At 45.5% G+C, this 23,331-nt stretch overlaps 1 protein-coding gene across 3 annotated transcripts in view; it reads right to left on the reverse strand.

The window, feature by feature from the left end:
* Nucleotides 1-241: 241 nt before the first annotated feature.
* LOC142564372 (uncharacterized) overlaps nucleotides 242-23,331 on the reverse strand; it is a 42,413-nt gene continuing 19,323 nt past the window's right edge. For all 3 annotated transcript variants that reach the window (XM_075675356.1, XM_075675358.1, XM_075675357.1), the window contains exons 4-8: nucleotides 20,964-21,113; nucleotides 17,983-18,014; nucleotides 16,038-16,105; nucleotides 6,310-6,405; nucleotides 242-1,291 (exon numbers count right to left, since the gene is read on the reverse strand). In XM_075675356.1, the coding sequence (XP_075531471.1) occupies nucleotides 1,167-1,291; nucleotides 6,310-6,405; nucleotides 16,038-16,105; nucleotides 17,983-18,014; nucleotides 20,964-21,113 (471 nt within the window). In that variant the 3' untranslated portion in view covers nucleotides 242-1,166. The remainder of the gene's footprint in view (nucleotides 1,292-6,309; nucleotides 6,406-16,037; nucleotides 16,106-17,982; nucleotides 18,015-20,963; nucleotides 21,114-23,331) is intronic.

A 23,331-nucleotide genomic window follows, 5' to 3' on the forward strand; every position in this document is an offset into this window, starting at 1 on the left:
GTGGCATGGTGTCTGAGACTCCTCATTGGGGGCATGTGTACGAGTACTGCGCCAGACAGTGAAAAGAAATATTCTGTTTCTAAACATACTATAGTAGTTTTTGCACTCTGAATATTTCATGAGGGAAGAAATATTTATCCCAAAATAATCTATAACGGCGCTTTCACAAGGACACCATCCTGATTGGGACCAACAACTTAAGCATTAAGTGCCGCGAGCCGAAAAGAAAGCCCACTGAAGAGGATGTTTTTTTTTATTTATTTCACAAATAGGAAAGCACAGTATCAGAAACATAGAAAGGTTTCGTCAAGTAAAGTTTAGGCACACGTAGCGCGCGAGCATTTTTCCTTCATTACAATCTTCCTAGTATCATTTCCTGCAGCTGGACGTGCGTTTGAAGTTACATGTGAAGTACATAGCATTAGAGTCTATTAAGACTGCTGAAACAATGATATAATCTTGCATGAAAAAGGCCGTTAATGTTGGAACTACGGTCTCAAGTGGGAATATTTAAAGTATTTGCAGTGTTTAAAATCGCTGCTTTCAGTTGTTTTGAAAACTCGCCTTGAATTAAGTACAACGTATTTTTTTACTTTGCTTTTTAACAAAAGGGTCATGAAATGCAAAGCGAAATTAAATTGCCAGTTTCACCACTGAATAGGCGAGCTGTCATGCGTCATCCGTAAAAGTTCCCTGCAGCCAGTGAGACATATCGTTAAAATGTGAACGCTAATTTGTGGCAATAATGTGGCAGCACATGGTCTTGTTATCCTGTTCTTTCTGCCGTGAGTGCACTGAAATTATTAGCTGCACTATATTATTTAGCATGGAAGTTTTTAATACTAAATGGAGGGATGCGGTCTGTGGTGGTCGAAAGGCCAAATGGCACTCGAATATCTTAATGCCGGAGAAAGCATGACCTTTGAAAGAGCATGGTTGCGAAAGTTTTGAATGATAACGCCGGAAGCGGGGTATAAGTTCAGATGAAATGACAGTGCGCGAATTTTCCCTCTACCAAATATACAGGTGACACCAATAGGAACGGCAAAACAGTAGTGTTAGAAACAAACAGAAAGTCTCTAAGGCTGCGCATCCTGTATAGGAAAAGAAAAAGAAGAAGGAATATCACTCGATATTCACATTCATGCACTGAAAACTTGTATAAATCACGATTGCTTTGTCGGTGAGCAACTGCTGGGGCCTTGGCACTGCTCTTTAAATGCGCTCCTGCATTCAGTATGCGGCTGGGAGGCGGACGCTTTTTTAACCCACACAGTACATAAGCCTGAACCTGCAGAAGAAAGAAAACATGAATTCGCTACTATCCTACTACACCGAGTTAGGAACATATGCTTGTGGAAAGAAGATTCACTGGTGAGGTTCATGCTAAGGTGAAATTGTGTGGGTGAAGTGCCACTATGGCAAGAAAGTTTAATTGCATGAAAAAGTTCTCTCCAGGCAACCTTGGAGACGGTAAAGTACTATCACAAAATGCATCAAAAGTGTGGTTGAATTGCTGGCAACTGAACGTCGTGCAATTGGTGGAAAAGAACAGCTTTCCTGAAAGTTAGGATGTCACTCTTTAAAGTCACATAGACTTTCCTTCTCTATTTTGTTATTAGCGGTGACTACAGTGATTGAGAGAAAGTGGTTTCAGCAGCAACGCCGCAACCATGCTTAGACGAATTCTGCTCTTTGTGCAGCTTGTCTTGGGATTCCTTGCTACTGCGGGCCCCCCTCCAGTTGTCCAGGATGCGTCGTCGATTCCGGAACAACGGATACAGGATTCATCTCGCCCATGCCTGGCCTGCCATGTCTTCTTTGGCGAACATAGTCTTGGCCTGACCGCCGCCGATTTCACCTTATCCCCGTTCGCCTACGTAATCACGAACTGTCCAATCCTACTGGTATCCGACGCTGTGACGTCAGTACCTGCGACTATAAGAGCAGCACAGCTGGCCGCTTTCTTCAGTGGGCAAGGTGACAGCAACGCCGCAACCATGCTTAGACGAATTCTGCTCTTTGTGCTCATAGGTCACTTTAATAATGCTTACTGCATTCCATCCGACGACCCCTTTTTGTTGCTGCTGCCTTGCGCACGATGCGGCAGTTCCTCTTTTTCGTACATTTCGAAGGAGCTTGTGCATCTTGTTAGTAGCCTTTTGCTGAGTGGTGATGTTGAGACGATCCCGGGGCCTCCTAGAAGGAACCCTCAAGCCAACACAGAGCTAAACTCGCAGTCCGGATGCACCCCTACCCTCGATAGGTTGCCAGCAGCGGTTGCTGGCGCTCACAACATTAGTGATATGTTCGCTCAGCTGCTCGCTGGCTAGGACCGAATTGCGCAAGATATTGCTAATCTTAGAACTTCCATTGACTTCCGTTTCAAGGCCCTTGAAAGCCGTCTAGCTACATTTGAATCTTCATTGTCGGCCTCTGTCTCTGATGACGTGCAAAATAAAATTCTGGCATTAACAGCCACACTGAACAGGCTTGTCACGCAGAATGGTGAATTGGAAGCATGTCTCAGTCAAAACAACTTGAAGGCTGTTTCGTCACTTCTCGAGGACTTAGACAATCACATGACCGCAGCGGATAACGCCCCTGCGGTCAATGGCCTATGCAACAAACTACAGGCTACCGGTGGCTTCGCTTTCGACTACTGTGACACGGCTACTTTCCAAGAATGTTGAACTAGAAAACAGGTCCCGTCGCAACAATATAATTCTACACGGTCTTGATGAACCGAATGTCGAAAAACTCCCGAAACATTATTAGCTAATGTTTCACGGCTATTTTCTGAGACACTGATGATGCAACGTCCGTCCATTGAACGGTGTCACAGGATTGGTCGGCTTTGGGAAGGCCACCGGCGCCCGGTAATAATGAAGATCTTCAGTTTTCAGGAAAAGCTTCAGATCTTCAAAAATGCGATGAAACTAGTAAATTGCGATCTGCGCTTCACCGATGACCTGTCTTCAAATGTGAGATCTGTTCGCAAAAAGCTCTAGGAGGCCTCCGGTTCATTTCGTGAGAAAGGTATTGTTAAAATACGCTATGATCATGCCTTTATTAACAAGATTCGCTGTCACTGGGATCACGCGTCTAACTCAATGGCGAAATCTTCCAGTAATTCTTTTCGCTCCTCTTCTGTGCCTTTAGTTAACAACTGTGCCGATGTCAGCAGTCATACCGTATCTCCATCATCGCATCTTTGACCAGCTTCCACATCGCTTCATTGCCTTCGTTTACTCAATCTTAATGCACGAAGTATCGCCAATAAATTTCCTGCCTTCTTATCTCTTATTCACTCGTAGAGTCCTCAGGTTGTTGCTATCACGGAAACGTGGCTACACAATAAGATTTTTGACTCGGAATTCACTCCACCGGGCTACATCGCAATCGTGACGGACAGAAAGAACAGCAAAGGGGGCGGCCTCGCCAATTTCTTTCGCTCTGATCTTAGGTTTTTCGTTATTCGAGCTTCTCTAGATACGGAGTCGGCCTGGTGTCAACTTTACTTGGAAAAAATGCAATTTGTAATCGGCCTTTTCAATCGCCCCCGCCCACCCCCCTCCTCGGTAACAACGCTGGACTCGCTTCAAGCAATCGAAACGTTCATGCACATGCACAACCTAGGTCCTTCCAACTATGTTTGCCTGGGTGATTTCAATGCACCGGGCATTAATTGGCCCTCTCTATCGACGGGCGGTGATGATGGCACTTTCAATAAAGAACTTCTAAATTTTAGCCTGAATTTGTGGCTTACTCAGATCGTTTGCGAGCCTACCAGGCAGAATGCTCTTTTGGACTTGGTCTTTCTTAGCTCGAACCTCGTCGCGAATGATTACACTGGTGAAGTGGTAGAAGGCATTTCTGATCATAAGGCTGTTTGTTTCCCTTCCGTGCATTGTTCCTAAACCATCCTTCGTTATTTTTACATTTCGCGAATTCAATCACGCTGACGACACCTCTATTCTGGATACATTGGCTGATGCCTTCGACACCTTTGAAACCCTCAGTATATCAAGTGACGTGAATGTTCTCGTGACATATTTTGAAAATATTGTCATATCATGTGTTGAACACTTCGTTCCCATCAAAATAAAAAAAACATACTAAAATCCCTTAGATGAACAGAGATATACTACATCTTTCACGTCATGTTCGCAGGCTTAGACGATTGAAGTACTCCCATAACCCCGTACACACTGCTAGGTTTGCTAAGGCGAAGGAGGATCTTCGTATAAAAACCAAATCAGCTAAAGATTTCTTTTATGGCGTGCCGCTACCGCTTCTGTTGAAAAGTAACCCGCATAAGCTCTGGAGATTCATTTTTCCTTGTGACAGCTCTTGTACATCATTATGTGTAAACAGCAAAATGACTAGTGATTCATTATTATTCTCCAACGCCTTCGACACATACATTAAGTCCATTTTTACTGGAGACAATCATATTGTTGCTCCTTTTCCAAACATTCATCCAACTTGCCCCATTAATGATATCTTAATTAGCACAGATGGTGTCTTAAACCTCATACTAAATATTGATACAAAGAAAAGTGAAGGGCCTGATGGAATGCCGAATTTGATTCTCATTCGGTATGCCTCATGGACTTCTATACCTTACTCTTATCTTAAACAAATCACTAACTTCCGGCATAGTACCTTCATCATGGATTATGTATAAGGTGCTTCCGTTACATAAGTCAGGTAGTAAGCAGCATCTTTCTAACTACTGGCCAATATCTTTAACATCATATTCATGCAAAATACTAGAGCATATAGCATACAAACACATTATGGAACTCCTCGAATCAAATAACATTCTCTCTAATGTACAGCATGGATTAAGACGCTCTTTTAGCACCATAACACAACTTGTCGAGTTCACGCATGACATAGCTTCTAACCTGGATAACGGATTTCAAATTGTCGCTTTACTCATGGATTTTTCCAAAGCTTTCGATACCGTACTTCACTCGAAACTATTGTCCAAACTAAATGCCATTCTTAACAACCCTCAATTAGTGAACTGGATAGAGAGTCTGTTGTCTCACCACTCTCAATTCGTAAGCTTTAACTCGATAAATTCCTCGGTGGTGGATGTGTCCCTCAAGGATCGGTCCTCGGTCGTCTGATTTTCTTACTATATATTAACGATTCACCACGCGAGATATCACAAAAATCCGAACGTATGCAGACGACTGCATATTGTAATACATCATTCCATCTCCATTTGAGCATGTTCGCCTCACTGAACCATTGGTCAGATTTTCCAAATGGTGTAAAACATTGCAAATGAATATTAACTTTCGTAAGAATGTCGTTATGTCCGTCTCTAATAAAGCTAGCCCGTTATTTTTCAGCTACGAATTTAATGATAATTTAATACAACGCGTTTTTGAACATAAATATCTTGGTCTTACGTTCCTCACTAACCTGTCCTAGTCAAAGCACATTGATTCCATTGCAACTAAAGCTCTACAAAAACTCGGTTATTTACGTTGTACTCTGTCTAATTCTCCGCGCGACACTAAATTACTGTTATGTAAAAGTATTGTTCGCCCTGTACTTGAGTATGGTAGTATCGTTTGGAATCCCTACAAGCAGTACTTGAATTATTTCTGGCCCCCACTCCTCTCACTAAATTGTCTTTAGTTTAAGATGACATGTAATTAACTTTAATTGCAGGGCTCTGTCATATGCACTGAATTCAGGAGGTTATAGTGCGCTACGTCAATGCGCGTTGCAACAAAGTGAGGGCAGTCGATTATCAGATCGACTGAAATTGGATACCTTACAGGGTATAGAGACTGACCATGTTAAATAATAATAATAATATTTGGGGTTTTACGTGCCAAAACCACTTTCTGATTATGAGGCACGCCGTAGTTTAGGACTCCGGAAATTTTGACCACCTGGGGTTCTTTAACGTGCACCTAAATCTAAGCACACGGGTGTTTTCACATTTCGCCCCCATCGAAATGCGGCCGCCGTGGCCGGGATTCGATCCCGCGACCTCGTGCTCAGCAGCCCAACACCATAGCAACTGAGCAACCACGGCGGGTGACCATGTTAAAAGCGAGTAGCGACATTCCATTAAATGCGTTTCTTCTATGAAGCTGTAAAAGGGAGAGCTTTCGATAAACCATTTTAAATACCGGGCGAATGCCGTAGACGTTCCGGGGCAGCGCTATTGTGCTTTGTGCGATGCATTAGTAAGCTTATGTTATAATAAAGCAACACGAAAAAAAGTAGTCGTATGACAAGGTGTATCATATTGTTTATACAGGAAACCACACTCACCACTTCCACTTCTAGGACCCCGTATGATAAAACAATCTCCTGAAGCATGTAAAATTTCGTACTCTCCTTTAAACGATGCTGTGAATTCTGTATTTGCTGCAAAGAATTTTACGCCACTGTGTTCAATTACATTCTTCTCAGCCCAAGATTCATCAGCAGACATTATTGCGCCATATCTCTAACATTTCTAAAGTTAGGTGCAATATGTGAAACTAATAATCAAAACTGTATACTGTAACACTAACCTTGCCAATGTGTATATAACAAAAATGATAAATACAATCAGCATATTTGTGCAAAAAGAAAAAGTGCAGTACACTTCACTTACGTGTGACACAAAAAGATAATTCCGCCAACTGGGAATATCAGTCTAGGGGTTTGGAGACAAAGAGAAGGGAAGAAGCTGGCAGTCAAACATGGAAGAAGTCGACTACGAAAAGTACGCATAAATAGATAGATAGATAAACTTTATTAAAAGAATAATCAGAAAAACCGCTAATGGTCGGGGCCCTTAGTCCAGGGCTCCGCTGGCTCTTGCCATCTTCTCAGCTCTCTTAATCAGCTTGAGCTGGTCGTCGAGGGCCGAGCTGGACAGCAGTGCCTCCCATTGCTCCCTCGTTATGTTCGTGTCTGGGTGTTCTATGTTGTGTAGTGTGCACTCCCACGTAATGTGGTATAGGGTTGGTGTGGCCCCACAGCATGGGCATTCGTCCCTGTAGGCTGTGGGGTGTATCCGATGTAATATATGTAGGTTTGTGTAAGTGCCTGTCTGGAGTCTACGCCAGGCAGCGGCATCTTCTGTCTTTAGGTTTCGATGGGGTGGTGGATATCGCAAGCGACGCCCTCTGTGGTAGTTTACGATGGCTGAATACTCGAGGTCGACAGGGTCCAGGTCTTCTGCAGCCGGCGTGATGAGTGCTCGGTTATGTACGAATCCTCTAGCTGCTCTGTCGGCTTGCAGGTTGCCCGTGACGCCAGTGTGGCCCGGTATCCAGATGATAGTTTCAGTGGCGAAGTCCTCAGAGTCCTCCTTGAGTATTCCGGCTAGGACTTGTGCAGCAGGTCTTCCAATTCTACCCTGTAGGAAGTTGCGGCAGGCCTGCTGGGAATCCGTGAGGATCGTCAATGGTTGATTTGCGTGTAGGCCCTCGCGGATGGCTAACGCGATGGCCAGCTCTTCGGCTTCCGTAATCGTGCAGGGGCGGGTCGATGCCGCGGAGGTAACGTGGCCTCGGTAGTCGCATGCCACTGCAACTGCGCCCTTGTTGTTCGTCCCATACATGGCGGCGTCCGTAAACCGGGCTGTTGTACTGAACCTGAACGCTTTTTCCATGTACTGGGCCCTTGCTCTCCTCTTGCCGGAGTGTAGGTTAGGGTCCATTTTGCGTGGTATCGGGGCAACGTGAAACCTGTCCTGGACGTGACGAGGTATCAAGCAGGTTTCTTGGGTTCGTGTTGTTATTGCTGGGAACCCCAAGGTTCGTAGGACCTGCCGGCCTGTGCGAGTCCGCGCAAGTCTCTGTTGTTGCGAGACGTAATGGGCGTCTGCCAGTTCGCTGCGGGTGTTGCGCAACCCTAGCGCCAATAATTTTTCAGTCGATGTACTCATCGGCAGGCGGAGAGCGGTCTTCAAAGCCATCCTCAAAAGTGTGTCGGCCTGCTTTGTCTCGGACTGTGTGAGGTGGTAGTAAGGCAGGCTATATGTGATTCTGCTCACCACCAGGTTACTGACCAGTCGGAGGGTGTGAATTTCCTTCATGCCTCTGTTCTTGGATATTACGCGGGAGATCATGCGTGATACCGCCTTGACACTGGTTTTAAGGAGCGCAAGGGTGTGTGTGGCCCGCTGGTTGGACTGCAGCCACATGCCCAGCACCCTCAGCAATGGCTTCTCTGGTATGAGGCCCCCGTTGAGGCGTACCTCGAGTCTTTTTGTAGGGTCTGTGGGGACTGTGTGATTACCCCGGCCTCGCCAGACTCGTAGAAGCTCAGATTTCTCGGGGGAGCATTGTAGACCCCGTTGGCTGACGTAATCTTGGATGAGATTGGCTGCAGTTTGCAGCCGTTCTTCTTTTTCAACGAGGGACCCTGTTGTGGTCCAGAGCGTTATATCGCCTGCGTAGATTGCGTGCCGAAGACCTGCTACGTCCTGCAGTTTGCTTGCGAGACCGATCATGGCGACGTTGAACAGCGTGGGAGAGATGACAGCACCTTGTGGTGTGCCCTTGTTAGAAGGGTGGTACACTGGAGTCTGGATCTCTCCCATCTTCAGCTCCGCCGTGCGGTGGCTCAGGAAGCTCTGAACATACTTGTACGTTCGCTCGCCGCAGTTGGTGTTGGCCAGCCCTTCTAGGATTCCTTGGTGGTTGACGTTGTCGAAAGCCCCTTTGATGTCGATTGCTAGGATGACGTGCTCGGCGCTGCGGGAAACGTTACTGAGGACTTCTTCCTTGATTTGAAGTAGCACATCTTGTGTGGACAGGCCTGCGCGGAAAACGAACATGGTGTCCGGTAGGTGTTTGCTATCTTCCAAGTGTCTCTGTAGTCTCGTGTTTATAATTTTTTCGTACACCTTGCCGAGGCAGGACGTGAGCGATATGGGTCTGAGGTTTTCAATTGACACTTTCTTGCCCGGTTTAGGGATCATGATTATTCGTGCGTGTTTCCACATCGCCGGTACCGTACCTTGTTCCCAGTGTTGGTTGAGAAAGGCCGTGAGCGCGCACATAGACTTGTCGCTCAGGTTTCTGATCATCGAATTCGTGATTTGGTCCGTGCCCGCCGCTGTGTTACGGGTGGTGGCTGCGATGACTGCTCTCAATTCGTTTTCGGTGATCGGTTCGTCCATTAGTGGGTTGGGTTGTCCTGTGTAGGGTGTTCTGCATGATTGTGTGGGAGTGGGATCTCCATAGCGCTTGGTCTTGATGGCATCGATGAGGTCTTGTTGGCTGCCTGGGTAGGTGTGTAGTAAGCGTTCCAGAGCCCTGTGTCCTTCTCCTTTGGTTTTGGTGGGGTCCAGGATGACTTTGAGGATGTGCCACGTCTTGGCCGTGTCCAGCGTGCCACCGAAGGAGTCACAGAATCTATACCAGTTCACTGAGGTGAGTTGCATGGCATATTCTTCTGCTTCCGCTGTTATTTGTGCTATGCGCGTCTTCAGTTTCCTGTTATATTTCAGTTTTTTCCAGCGGCGGGTAAGGCCCCTTTTGGCATCCCACAGGTGTAGTAAGTGGGGATCCACCTCTGGGGTCTCTTCCGTTCTGGCGATTTCCTTTGTGTGGCGTTGTTTATGTCGACGGAGATTGTCGCACCAGTCTTCCAGATTCGTGATTGTGTCGGCATCCTGTTCTTGGGCTTCCCTGATTTTGCGCCAGTCAGTGAGTTTAGCTGTGCCGATCTGCCTGCGTAGGCGTCCAGTCTGTAGTGTTATGTTTAGTATGTAGTGATCGCTGCCTAGGTTTTCGAGTGTGTTGAGCCATTCGGCTCGCGTGGTTTGAGTGATGAAGGCGAGGTCGGGAGTGGTGTCGCGTGTTACGCTGTTCCCTTCCCACGTTGGTATGTCCGGGTCTGTGATGAGTGTGAAGTGACACTGCTCAATTAGTGTTTGTAGCTGGAGACCCTTCCAATCCTGCCTCTGGTACCCCCATAGCGTGTTCTGAGCGTTGAAGTCGCCTATGATTACCAGGAGACTGTCTTTAGCGAGGCGGAGGGTGTCCCCAAAGAGTTTTCCTATGTTTGCTCGCCTTTGGCTGGGGGGGCAATAAATGTTGAGGATGAAGGCGCTCTGCTTCTTGTTGCCTTTGTATGTTATTTCGAGAAGTACATGTAGTATGTCCACGTCGTCTATGGGTTTGTGTTGTATGGCTGTGATGTTTCTGTCTACTAGTGTGGCCACCTTCCACCTGTCGTTTTGACTTGTGTGGTATTCTTCGTAGCCTTGTAGTGTTGGTCGGGTACCGGGCTCTTGTAGGGCTATGACCCCCGGTGGCTTTGAGCAATGGGCGATCAATTGTGTCAGCAGCCCTTTCTTCCTCCGGAACCCGCGGCAGTTCCATTGCCAAATTTCTAAGTTTTCTTTGACTTGCCTGTATCGTCTAGGCATTTTTGGACGTTGTGGTCGGTGACGTTACGATTTGGTTCGGTGCTGCTACAGGTGTGGCCTTGTAAAGGTTCTGTCGTAGCGTCTTCCGTAGATTTATGGAGTGAAGCTGGTTCCTAAGCTTGCTATCTACAGTGGATTCCATGTGTTTTATTGCTGCATCTGTGCGTTGTATTGCAGTCTATGTTATTTGTTCCAACTGGGCGCCTGTAGCGTCCATGAAGGCTTGCATCTGGTTGCGGATGGCATCGACATGGGTTTGTAGGTGGATGACGTCCTTGTGCGGAGCCATCTCTTGTGGTATTTGTGTGAGCTGTATCACTTGTTGTTTGAGTTGTCAGTTTTCTTGTGTGTGTGTTTGTATCTCATAGTGACGCGCTATTTGCCTTAACTTGTAGAAGCATTCCCGTGATCAAGGTTGCGTTAGCACAAAATAATATTTATCCTTTTTTACAAGCATAAAGGAAGCATCGCTCTACAGCGATTTCCAGATTAGCGTGGAATAGCGTGGCAGTCGCCATGCCTTTGAGGACGGATTACGTTAATAGTGAGCAATCACGAAATGGGCGTATGGCCACACCGGTCAAGATGGTCATACTCCAGTCGTGAGCTTCGGCGGTAAAGTTTCATTACGAGCAATTACTATACCACAAAATGCAAAACATGTCAATGCTTACCACGTTAAAGTTGACAGTCACCGTTAGATGGGTTCTGCAGATTTTTTATTAGTCATTTAAAACAGAGTAGGTCTTCTCACAGGTGACTCTTTGTCTGTTGACTAAAACGAAGAATCTTCTCATAGCTTTGGACGTCAAAAACGCCGAAGAGCGTTTTTTTTTCGCGGACGCATTCAGGCCTAATGCTCACAGTTGCTTAGAGGCTAGCGTGGCCGCTTTCTGGAAGACGGCGCGCACCTAAAGTGGCATCACGCCAGATGCTCAAAAACAGTTGTCAGCTGCATATAATAAGACGCAAACTCATTGAACGGAAACAACATATCGGAGAAGGTAATGGTTGCCGAAGATCGGGGGCATATATTCGTGGTGGTTGCAGTCGGTAGTGTTGCCTCCAGCAGAGTGCGCAGTGAACAAATGCTTAGGCGATGACTTGAAGACGGACTAGCTCGGAAGCTGCGACGAAATTGCCTAAGATGACAGTGTAGAGGCACGAAGCTAAGTTGCAACCGAAACACTTGACTATGTCTGGTAGGATGTCGTGAGCTGCAGCCAAAGAGGTTAACCAGTGCAAACAGAAAAGCAAGATCGAAGAAGTACTACTTGTGTCTGCATTGTCGCTCGTGTCGTGGTTCGTGGCAAAAAACTTGCCGAGGCCAGCAGTCCTTCTACCTTCTCCCGATTGTCAGGCGCAGCAGGTGGGGACAGGGTCTGGCGCTGCTAGCGGAATGAGATACATATGCCTGTCCAACAGGATGGGATACTGAAACATTGTTGCCCACCTCCAGGAGTTCGAAGTTACCGTACTGCATATTGTGCCGGCACTGTAGAGTGCGGATAGCAGTAGACCCGTGGACTGGTGGACAGCACGCTGAAGAGGCGACAAATTTTGGCAGCAAATGAGCAGAGACGGTCAGCAAATTTCAACGGACCGACGTGGTTGCTCAGTGGCTATCGCATTGGGCTACTGAGCCAGAGATCGCGGGATCGAAACACGGCCGCGGCGGCCGCATTTCGATGGGGGCGAAGATATCCGTGTACTTAGATTTAGGTGCACGTTAAAGAATCCCAGGTAGTCGAAATTTCCGGAGTCGTCCCCTACAGCGTACCTCATAATCAGAAAGCCGTTTTCGCATAGAAAACCCCGTAATTTTTTTAAATTTCAACGGTTCCGTAGTGACGCCGCTGATCTCTAGAAATGCGTTCAGCTCAGCCATCTTTCTCCTTTGGCCATCCGTAATGATTGAACTGGCAGGAAGAGCCGAGGAAGGTCATTGGCAGCTGGCTGCTCAGGCACACGTGCGTCACTCGTGGTCACAATTCTAGCTCGGTGTGATGGTGGCTGAATTATCCAGCCGTCGACCTAACAATTAAGCGCGATAGACACGGTACTATTTCGCATGCGGTCAGCCATACGGCTGTTTGCACCAACCACCGCAGCTGTCCCAATCCCACAAATGCCGACTGCATGCGGCGTCGGTTCACATGCTGCATGCGCGGTCCTCTCGCTGGTCTTGGTCCAGCGAGTGCCGAGTCATACGTAGCCGGATCCAATAAAAGCACCGATAGCGTGTAGGTTATAGTTACGACACGCGCGAAAATGGCTGTTACAGAATATGCGGAGCGACGCAGGTGAGCCGGTTCCTAACCGATTCAGTGCGATTAAGGTAACGGCGTTATTAGCCGTTTATGCCGGACCAATGAGCCACACTTGTTTTTACTAACACGAAAAATATGGCCAAAGAACCTACCTCACGATGAATATTGATCGATCTCAATGCCTTTAGCATTTCAGGAATGTACGGTACCTCATATCGCTGAAGACACCTTTGTTTGGAATTTACAGTGCTCTAAGGTGACCATTGCTTCAGATGTGACCAAATCCACACATTCCGTAGTTATACGGTAGCATTACACCTACTTAACTGACATGCCCTAATAACGAGAGAAACTATGTGCCTCGTACCGCATCGGTTGTGCCTATGGAGACAGCCAAAAATCCTCAAAAACAAGACACTCGAGATCAAAGAGATAACTTTTAGAAACCGAATCATTTGGAAAAGATGGGCATCAGCGAACAGAGTTTGTCATCAAATTTTGTTGCTATTAGATGCGGTAATTATTAAATTTATTATCGTAGTGAACGGCTACTTATCAGAGAAATTTCTATGCTACAGACGAGCTGATCTCATATATCTTCCTCGTAGCACGTGAAGTTGGAACAAGTTTTTCTCTTTTTGGGCTTTATGCTTTATGCAATAGAGCTAAGGCCAAATTACGAGTGAAGCGGTGGTTGCGGCGGCCAAGAGAGGCAGAAATAAACACGCATGATTGTCTTGAGCTCTAACTGCCATATTTGTTAAAGAGACGCAGTTTCAGGTGGTGATGCTGCATTCCTTGCGAGTTCATCGGATGGTTACGTTGGAAAAGTTTTAGCTTCCTTACTTAGTCTCACCCTTACTTATCCTATCAGGTGTGCTCTGTACAACTTCCTGGAGCGCTTCTTTAAAGACTCTCACTCAATCCGCCTATAAGTAATTCCACATGAGTATTTGAGGTGTCCGGTATTAGGTGGTCCATGCATACAACTATTTCTTCACCTACAGACACACAGATTGTGAACGTGTGCCCAGCGCATGAAGGTTTATTTTCTTTCCTCCACTTTAACTAAATATATTGACATCTTACGACAACTCTAGTGCTAGCGTATTTAAGAAAATTGAGTACGTACTTCGGTATAGTACCCTAATAGATAATGTGGGTAATCTGCTCTAAAATGTCGAATTACGTCTGACAGCCAATGAAAAGAGTGGAATTTGGTCAAACGTTTGCTTTTGTCGAAGGCGTTTTCCAGAAAAAGAGTTGTTGATGGATTCAGGAAACGTAGCATTAATTTTGCTATTACGCTCAGCCTTTGTAGAAACAATTAGTAAATATTACCGCATATTTTTTGAAGGTGTCTTTCTTGTGACTACGTTCTTTAAACTTATTTTAAATTCTAACTCTCCAATATCAATTTGCATAACTTTGTGTACTTCCACAAAATGCTGAAGTCTGAATGCAGCACGAAAATGGGCGCATGCCACGCTTGCATTTAACTAGATGCTCAGTAAAGGCTTCTTTTATAATTGCGCAAATACTAAAAAATGGCATCCAAACGAACATTATAGATGAAAATATTTTCAAATGTGGAATAGTTTCAAGGTCATTCCATGCATTCCTGTGAACCCGACGTCTTCATTGCTGTGTAGGTCAGCGATCCTCGCCTAACACAGGAATTGCTCCAATTTATGTGTTCATTTCCTTTTTCTGATGACTCAACTGTTTCTGCTGCCGAGTTCTTTTTCATTTTAGTGTAGCTGACATCCTCAGCTTTTTGTTGCCTACATCCTTACTACTTGCATTTTGTTCTGCTTCTCTATAAGAACACATACTCAGTGGAGGATATCCAGATACCCGAGCTCTATATTAGAGCCTATAATTTGTGTTATATACCCAGTGGCAAATTTTGTGTTTATTTGAAGGGACAGCAATCACCAGGTCAGCGGATATAGAACAAGAAATTTTGCTTTAAACCTAGCTGGTGAATTTTACTGTGAGACAAACTTCATCTTCACATGAAGCCGCATTCTTCACAGACCAAGAAAATTTCTTGTTACATATTGCTGAATTTCTCCCTATAACATCGCCGTCTTAACCGGTGCATTACATAGGAAAAAATATGTTACGGCGATGTTTCAGCTTCTGCGACCCATAATACTACAACATCGAGTGATTTGAAGAGCCAAAGTGCAATGTCCAACAGTGCTATATCATTCCCATGAGAAGTTCATTAACGACGTCCATTCGGCACCTAATCGCAGCAAAATTAACAAATTCAGTAATTTCTCATTCTGTGTCATGCAGTGAAGTTTGGAAAAGCGACATGCTAATTTTGCACGTCCACCTGGAAACGAGTGTCATCCTTAGGTTGTAATAATATACCTGACTTTCCTTATACAATATTGTCACGTGGTGGTGACGTTGAAGAACACAGTAGCCATACTGTGAAGGAAAAAACTAACTTTTATTGGGCGAACCTGTGCCCACAAGAACAGTCTACACTTATAGCACAACGATAGCGGCGAACACGCTCGGCGATCGTCGAAAATCTGACCAGTGGGTGAAAAGCGTCGGCTTTTATACAGCAGTCGTCGAATGTTCCAGACTAATCGTTGGGACCTGCGTGCCTTCCACAAAGTTCTACATCATTCGCGTCACGCGATGAAATCAGATGACACAAGGTTCGGCGACAACAGACAGAGGATAGAAGCATCGATAATTTTCCAGAAACTTCGGATACATGCAGGCGCGTCCTGCGCTGTGCGATAACATTTGTTAGGTGGTAAAACGTGTCGCCCGATAAAGACAAACAAGTACACGTGTCAATATTGGCTTCATTTTAGACTACTGCCCTTAATACGTCTACCATAAAAAAACATAAGCACAATGACAAGTCCTTGTGTCATGCTGGATAAACGGTTTTAGCTGCATGGCGCTGTGTTGCATAAAAAAATATTATTTTGCTGCTTTGTAGCCTCCTTATTCCATAAATCTCAGCATTTTATTATGAATATTGATAATGCCTTTTCCGACTCAAGGTGGCAAAATGATGCAAAGGGTGTCCCAACTAGCTTTTGCCAAGCTCTTCAACGAAAAAAAAATTGAATAAATACGCCACAAGACACAATATTATGACCTATGGTTTTCAGTCGTCAGTTGTCTGACGACCGAACAACATCGCTCTCTTAGTTGTGTTGCGTACCTTTTTAATACTTCTTTTTCTTTAAACAGCTTCGCTAACGTTATCCTGGGAATCCTGTACTTGAAGTCTCGTCATTGCTACATCTAACACTCGAATATGTTAATTAGTGGCGCTTCTATGGAAACGAGAAATATACTAAAGTAGCCCTTACCTGTAGTTTCAACTTTCAATATGGTGTGTCCCTTGCTTATGCTGAATGTCACAACAGCATCAACTTGACTGTGACAAAGAAACATGCCATTTTTAGTGCAGGCTTATCACCGAGCTGCAAAAATCCCGTATACGTGCCGGGTATTCGCGAAATATCCACAGATAACTGGACACTCTTCGAAAAGTTAGTTATGTACAGCATACTGCCCGGGCCACTGGTTCAGTTTTTTGTTCTTTTTTTGCAAAGTAGGCCTGCGCGCATTTGTTATGTAGCATATCACGTGGAAAACTGTGCGCCCGGAAAGTTTGTTAAGTTTGCGCTTCTAGCTTGAATTGACAAAAACGTGATGGTGCTACCGGGCATTCCCGTCCGCAGGGCTGACAAGTCTCCTTGCATACATCATCACTATCACGTCTGCGTGACCCTCAAGGAATCTGCTTCCGTTACTTCTAGAAGAGACGTACTACGTCACCGATCATTAATGTAGCTCTGCCATTCAGGTATTGTACTCTTGCTATTGCTAGCCAGTACAAAAGATTCTCATTTATTCTTGCTGCACCTCTCGAAACTGTAGTTATGAATGAGCACAATTTATTTGTAGTACATGTTCTATAAGCTTCTGACTATCAACCGATATTTACACGTGCCTACATTCTGCGTAGAACCTAATGAAGTGAATTTGAAAGCTCTAGTCCATGTTAGAAGCAAGTACAGGCGCACGTTAGAAGCAAGTACAGGCGGGAACAAATATTGTAAGATAACAAAATCTGATGCTGGTCTATTTAGTGATAGTGGTCGATGTTTGCGGGGCAGGATGTTAGCGTTGTAAAGCAGAAATAGACAAGAGGAAGAAAGGAAGCAAACCTTTAGAACAGTACAACTTTGCACTCACTGGTGAAGCATAAAAGAACGCATTAGGTACAATACATGTTCAGGGCGAACTAGTGCACTAGTTGGTTATGCATGTCAGTTTTATCACAGCGCACAACAAACTGACAGGTACATAGCGGTTTCTGGTGTCTACTATGTCGGTCCCTGTCAGTTTGTTGAGCCCTGTGATCAAACAGACAGGCCATACATGTGCCCATAAAATAACGATGCACATGACTAGGAGAAACGTGCCAGAGCATGAACCACAGGCTACGACCCAACTTTAGGCGTATGAACTCACGGGAAGGCTAGAATATAACTTTGAACTACAAATATTGTGTCTGCTATCCATAGATGAGGAGTCAAGAGGTTGTCGGCTGTGGAAAAGAGAAAATGAGAGTGTGAGCTCTTTGAAGCGGGTTCAATAGTGAGACGTGTACTTATCTTTTACCGGTGACCACTTTTCACCGTCTAACAAATGTTAACACTAAGTGCGGGATGCGCCCGCATGTGTCAGAAATATCTCGAATGTTATGGATGGTTCGATCTGTTATTTGTAGTCATCGAAGCTTGTGTAATCTGACTGCTTCTGCGATACGAATTGAGCAGAACTTTCTGGAAGACATGCGGGCACCAGTGAATACTCTGGAACCTTCAAAAACTCACGTATAAAAGCCGACGCTGTCGTTGTTTTTTGAGTGTAGCCTGCTTTTCGGGGCACTCGTACGCCCAATAGAATGCTCAATTCGTACTTCGCAGTTTGGTACTTTCCTCAGCGTCACTACTACGTGACATCTAGTGAAGGCGCTAGTGCGCTCCAAGTTCGACACCCTGCGTTTACAAAATTATATGTGTATCTTACTCTTCTTGTGTCTCAATTTCTGTATATTCAATATAAATTCCTTCAGGGTCATACTTAGTTTCCGAATAGAATAGTAGATCTAAATTGCTCACGAATCACAAGAAAACATGTGCGTGTCAATGCATCTGCGTGTGTGGAAAGGAGAAACAGATGCGAGGCAGAAATACGATTTGTTAGGAAACCAGTGCGCTCCTTTCGTCCACAGGTACGTACTTTATCTTGCGTCGAGCGTCCTGGCTGTCTGCCTGAAAAAAAAAAGAGAACAGAACTGTGAATCTTAAGGTGAATACAGTTTATAGAAACAAAACATACAAACAGTTTTTATTCTTAATTAGGGTATTTATGCTGACACCTGGGTAATACAAGCGCATATATATTTTCTACAGAATGTTTCTAGACAGCGTGCAGAATCACTGTGCCAAAAGCTATATGTTGCCGTAGCTCAGGTTAGATGGATCTCTTTTTCGAGGTCTGGGCTGTTTCTAGCAGCTCAAGAAATAATGTGGCCTTGTCGACATAAAAAAATTCGCAGCTTCGCGCCAAAGGCGATGCATCGATTGCGATAGCAAATTATCGGGCAGCTATACGAAGTAAGGATAGCAGTTTTATCGGCCGTATTAACTTCTAAGGATAGGCATATTAGCTAAATTAACAAGCATGGTGTCAGGCGCGCAAGCAAACATAAACGCATCTCAAGCGACGACCGCAGAAATGCTGCAGTATGGAAACGCGGCAGCGGCAACGAGCGAACTGACTTTAATGTAGCCGCTCGCATCCACCTCGAACTAAGTCACGAAAGCACAGCGCAACGCGGACTCTGTGCCCGTCGCAGATGACTCTCAAGATACAGCGGCTCGGCCGCGCGAGTGCCCACCTAGGCCACCGGGAGTAGAACGCACTCCCCCCCCCCCCACCCCCTACATCGCTACTCTCCTCTCGATGCCTTGCACGTGACGGAAGGCGGCGCACTACCTCCTCGATTTTCTCCGATGCGTGAGAACCTTCCAAGTAGACACCTGTAACAAGACCACTCGTCAAGGCCATTAATGTCAAGTAACAAAGTAACAAGAATAATGACCCTATACATCGCGCTGCCGAAGAATCTGTGTTTGCAGGTCTAACAGCTTTGATTGTGCTGCCACAAACTACTGAAACGGAGTACAATTTGTGGATGTAGATGGCATACAGATTGAAATGTTGAGTTCGCACCATTTATTTCCTTCTAATGAATTTATGGAAGCATAACTTATTCTAGACTAGTAATTATTGGCGGGAGCAATTGGGCTTGATGGTAAAAGAAAAATATCGATGTCGTCTCATTGCTTCTACCTCTTACCTTCTTCTTACCTTCTTACCATAGCAGCCAGTCTCCAAACTGGTCATCATCAGCCTATTTCATGTCTACTGCAGGACGAACGCTTTCTCTTTCTGCGCCAGTTACTCAAATTCTCCAATATCTCCAATTGCCCCTGTTCTACGCCAACTGATTCCAACTTGCCCCTTTGAATTCTTCACATGTAGCATAAAAGCTGTGCACACAGACTTCGTACGCAAAAGCTGTACGCAAAAGCTTCGTGCGCCGACTAGAGCGTGTGGTCGATGAAACGATCCGGTTACTGGAACGTATCACAAACAGACATCGTCGAATAACAGAAAACAATAAGATCCGCCTTGTACAGGCGTTTCATTTCAGGCGTTTCATTCAACATTTCAACAGGTGTTTCATTCATTTCTCCGCAAAATTCAGAAATTATTATTTCGAAACTGGTTGATACGATGTCGACCGGGTGAGGTGGGTCTTCACCTCAAGAATGAGAAAAGAACGACGAAGCCTTGGCATCGTGATGATGAAAAAAAACAAGTAGGAAAGATTGTATTCACTTCATTGGTGCAATGTTGTGACTCTTCTCGAAGTCTTTAGCGGTTCTGATTAACACCGGGGCCGGGATGGCCTAAATAACCCCTTGCGATCTCGTGGTCGTCGACGTCTACTTGGGCAGGCAGGGGAAGTATTAGTGCTTTCGTAAGGTTCTGCCGGCGACGAGCTCCTGCTCTTCGAATTTTCTCCCCTTCAGTGAAAGAGAATGAACAAGTACGAACACAAAAATAGAGGGACACAAACAGAAGTGCTACTAACAACTGTTTTTATTCTCCTGCCACGAGGCACATACATGCAGCATGGCCACACTTGCGCAAATGTAATCAAAATGAACACACCACTTACGCCAGGCAGTTAACATATATGTGAGCCTAAAAACTGACCCTCTGCAGCGTGAAGACATAAGGATGTGTCACTGACACAGTCGTCTGCTTTTTTCTTTATGTTATAAGCTTCTAGTACTAAACGCGCTTGCTCGCTTTTGCTTCGGGCCCAGAATGATGTCCAGGCTTATCGTAAGAGCTGTTTCTGGGGCGAGGTAAATTATCTTCTCGTGGGAACGCTTGCCTGACCCATGATTATCCCTTTACACTGCTGAGCGTCAGTGTTTAAGCTCACATATATGTTAATTGCCTGGTGTAAGTGATGTATTCATTTTGATTACGTTTGCGCATGGGTGGCCATGGTGCATGTATGTGCGTTGTGGCAGGAGAATAAAAACAGTTGTTAGTAGCACTTCTGTATGTGGGTCCCTCTCTTTTTGTGGTCGTCTTGGTTTGCGCTATTCTCGTTCACTGGATATGTACCTACTCGACCCTTCAGAAGTTTTACTGAAATTCTCCCCTTCGTATTTCCCTTTGTGTCAGTTCAAGGAATAAAAATGTGACACTTTTTCAGAGAAGATGGAAATTATGTCGTATGGGGACGCCTGCTTGAACGCTTCTCACACATGAGAGGGCTATGTCTAGACTTATCGTAACATGCTTTTCTCACACATGTGAATGTCTCTCACACATGACAGGCTGATCATAATCTGGTGTCATACTGAGAATTCGTTCAAAGTGCGTCTGCCTTGCAAAGTCCAGGGCTTCAATTTGTAAATCGCAATATGGGCTTTCAGGTAATTAGTAAAATGTTCATTAGGGAATTTTTGTGATTTAGTCGATTACGCATTTAAATTTTTGATGCATGTGTTGTCCGCCGCTTCGAGCAGACCACCTGATGACCTAGAATTGTGCTCTCAGCCACGGGTAACACTTAAGAATTTTTGAAAGTGTTCACTGAAACGCCTTGTATATCTTACTCTTGTGCTCACCTTTTCAGCCCAATTCCTATGGACAGTAACTTGCACTCCGCCACCGGGCGCGCTGCTCTCAAATTTAGACATCCAGCAAATGCGAGTGCCTAAACTTGATGGCGGCCGTTCTCCCCAAAGTAGGACAACTGGATCTTCTTGTTGTATCATCTGCATATAAAGAACATACAACTGCAAGCCGGCGTTTAAAACAGCACTGAAATGTTAATTATGCTCACAGCTAAGGCACATTATTTCACTAATTTCAGCGGCAACTTCTTCTGGCTCGATAAAAAAAGACGTTTCCCATTAACAGAACTCACGCACACTTTGATATCCCCAGTACGCGCATAAGATTACTGGCATGTGTGGCAATGCATTTTATATTATTTTTCCTCTAAATTTAGCCGTCTTCAATGTTTATAGTTTCTAGTTGAGAGCACCCAAAAGCACGAGGCTAGTAAACGTAGCAATAATCATTTACTGTAGGCGTTCGTATTGCCTCTAACGAGAAGCAAGAATTTGTGGGCGGGTGCGCCTGGGCAGAGACGTGTTAATTTTAACACGGAAGATTTTTACGCCTGTAACGGATGTAACGGATGTGACGTCGGCGCCAATACGTAAATATGCTCTCTGTTCAGAAGGATGACGCCGCCATCTAGGAGCGGTCAGGCGAAGTGTGCATCGAGAGCCAACAGTGAGCGCATCAGTAGTCTCAGTGCAGCGGAGACTCCAAGGCGGTGTAGCCTGTTGTGGGCGGTGTAGACGTTCCGCTAAGGTGACGACGCAGTTTGCACACATGCTTCGTTTTACGCGTTGGTTTAGCCTGAGACGTCTCGTCGGCTACCTAGAGCAGCTTCAACAAGCATCAGAAGTCCTTACACGTCACCTAGTGCTTCGCTTGCGATGGCACGAAATAGGATGACTTCTGCACTAAGTGGTGCCGAAAAGCAACGACGTCGACGGGCGAATTTCTGGTCTCGCAAGAGATACACCATCGTGAAGCAGAATGCCTTCACATGTTCGCGGCGAACGCTGCCACTCGCATTCCTCAAGCTGAGCGCATTGGTACTAACTGGCTGCCCAGACACTACGGAGCCAGACCATAATTCTCGTGCCGAGTCACCAAAGCAACTCGGCAGCAGGAGGCCGCTCGACAACATGACGCCGCGCTAAACAAACTTGCAACATGTCGCCGACCAGCAAATCGTATCTTCCGTTGAAGCGGGCCAGAGTACAAAGCCCACCCCCATCCCCTCCGGTGCCTTGTGCGTAGTGGAAGACGGTGTGCTTCCTCTCCGCCTTCCTCCTCTGAGCACACAACATCAAACCTTGATCTTCGGCTGACCCTTGCACGCTGTCCCAAAAGCCTACAGCAGGCAACATTGCGGCGACGACACTGGTGACGACGACGCCGAAAATCCGCCTGAAGTGCGTATGTAATCTCTATCGCAATAACAAATTCCGGCAGTAGCCGTCTAACCAAGAATTTCGAAGTTAATTCCAGTAGCACTGCAGCTATGTAGTGACACACCATATTGCCACCACTGAAACGCGTCATGTCTGAGTCGTGTTATAGCCCGCTTCAGATGTCCCGCTTTTAAGATGACGACGATCAATTACCGACATGCCCATTGAAAACAGGGCGGTGAGAAATAGTCAGCTCGCCAGCTTCAGTTATTCAGGTGCTCTACACATGCTCTTCATTCGAGCATTTTTGTATACCATCTCGTTATTCTTTATTTCTGTTCCTAAAAACTTCCCTATCTTACCTTGTACCTTACCTTCTTGCTCTATCTACGCCTGTAACAAATGCCGTCGTATCAAATATCTTCCTTGCTTTTTCCCCCATTACGCTAAACATCTATTGCATATCCCGACCACTGACCGGTTGGTGCTTCCGTCCGCACTAAATCAACGCCCTTCGGCAAGGTCTACGCTACATACAGGTCTTACTATGGGAACGTCTTCGCATTCAATTAGAATGTGCTGCATGGTCTCTGTCTTTTGGATGCAGCCGGCACACGCCTTATCTAGTCGCGAATATTAGATGTAAGCTGGTAGCCTATTCAGAGTCAGCATTTTTCCTGTCCTTCCACGAACAGAAATTAGCATCATTATCAATGGCTGATATGCAACTAAGGGAGCAAAAAGGCAATGGCATCCCCCTCGTATTGCTCAGACTAGAAGCACTTAGCAAAGAGAAACCAACAGTGCATAGATTCATCCGCATTACGTACAGAACAAAGCACAATTCAGTAAAGAACAAGCTCAATACTAGCATCTATCTCACTAGCAAAATCCAATGGCTCCTACCTCTGTAAGCAATGGCTCATACCCCCGTAAGCAAGCAAAGAAATTTAATCCCTCATAAACCCGTAGGGCAGAG

This window comes from Dermacentor variabilis, chromosome 11 (genome assembly GCF_050947875.1).
Source record: "Dermacentor variabilis isolate Ectoservices chromosome 11, ASM5094787v1, whole genome shotgun sequence".
Classification (NCBI taxonomy): Eukaryota; Metazoa; Arthropoda; class Arachnida; order Ixodida; family Ixodidae; genus Dermacentor; species Dermacentor variabilis.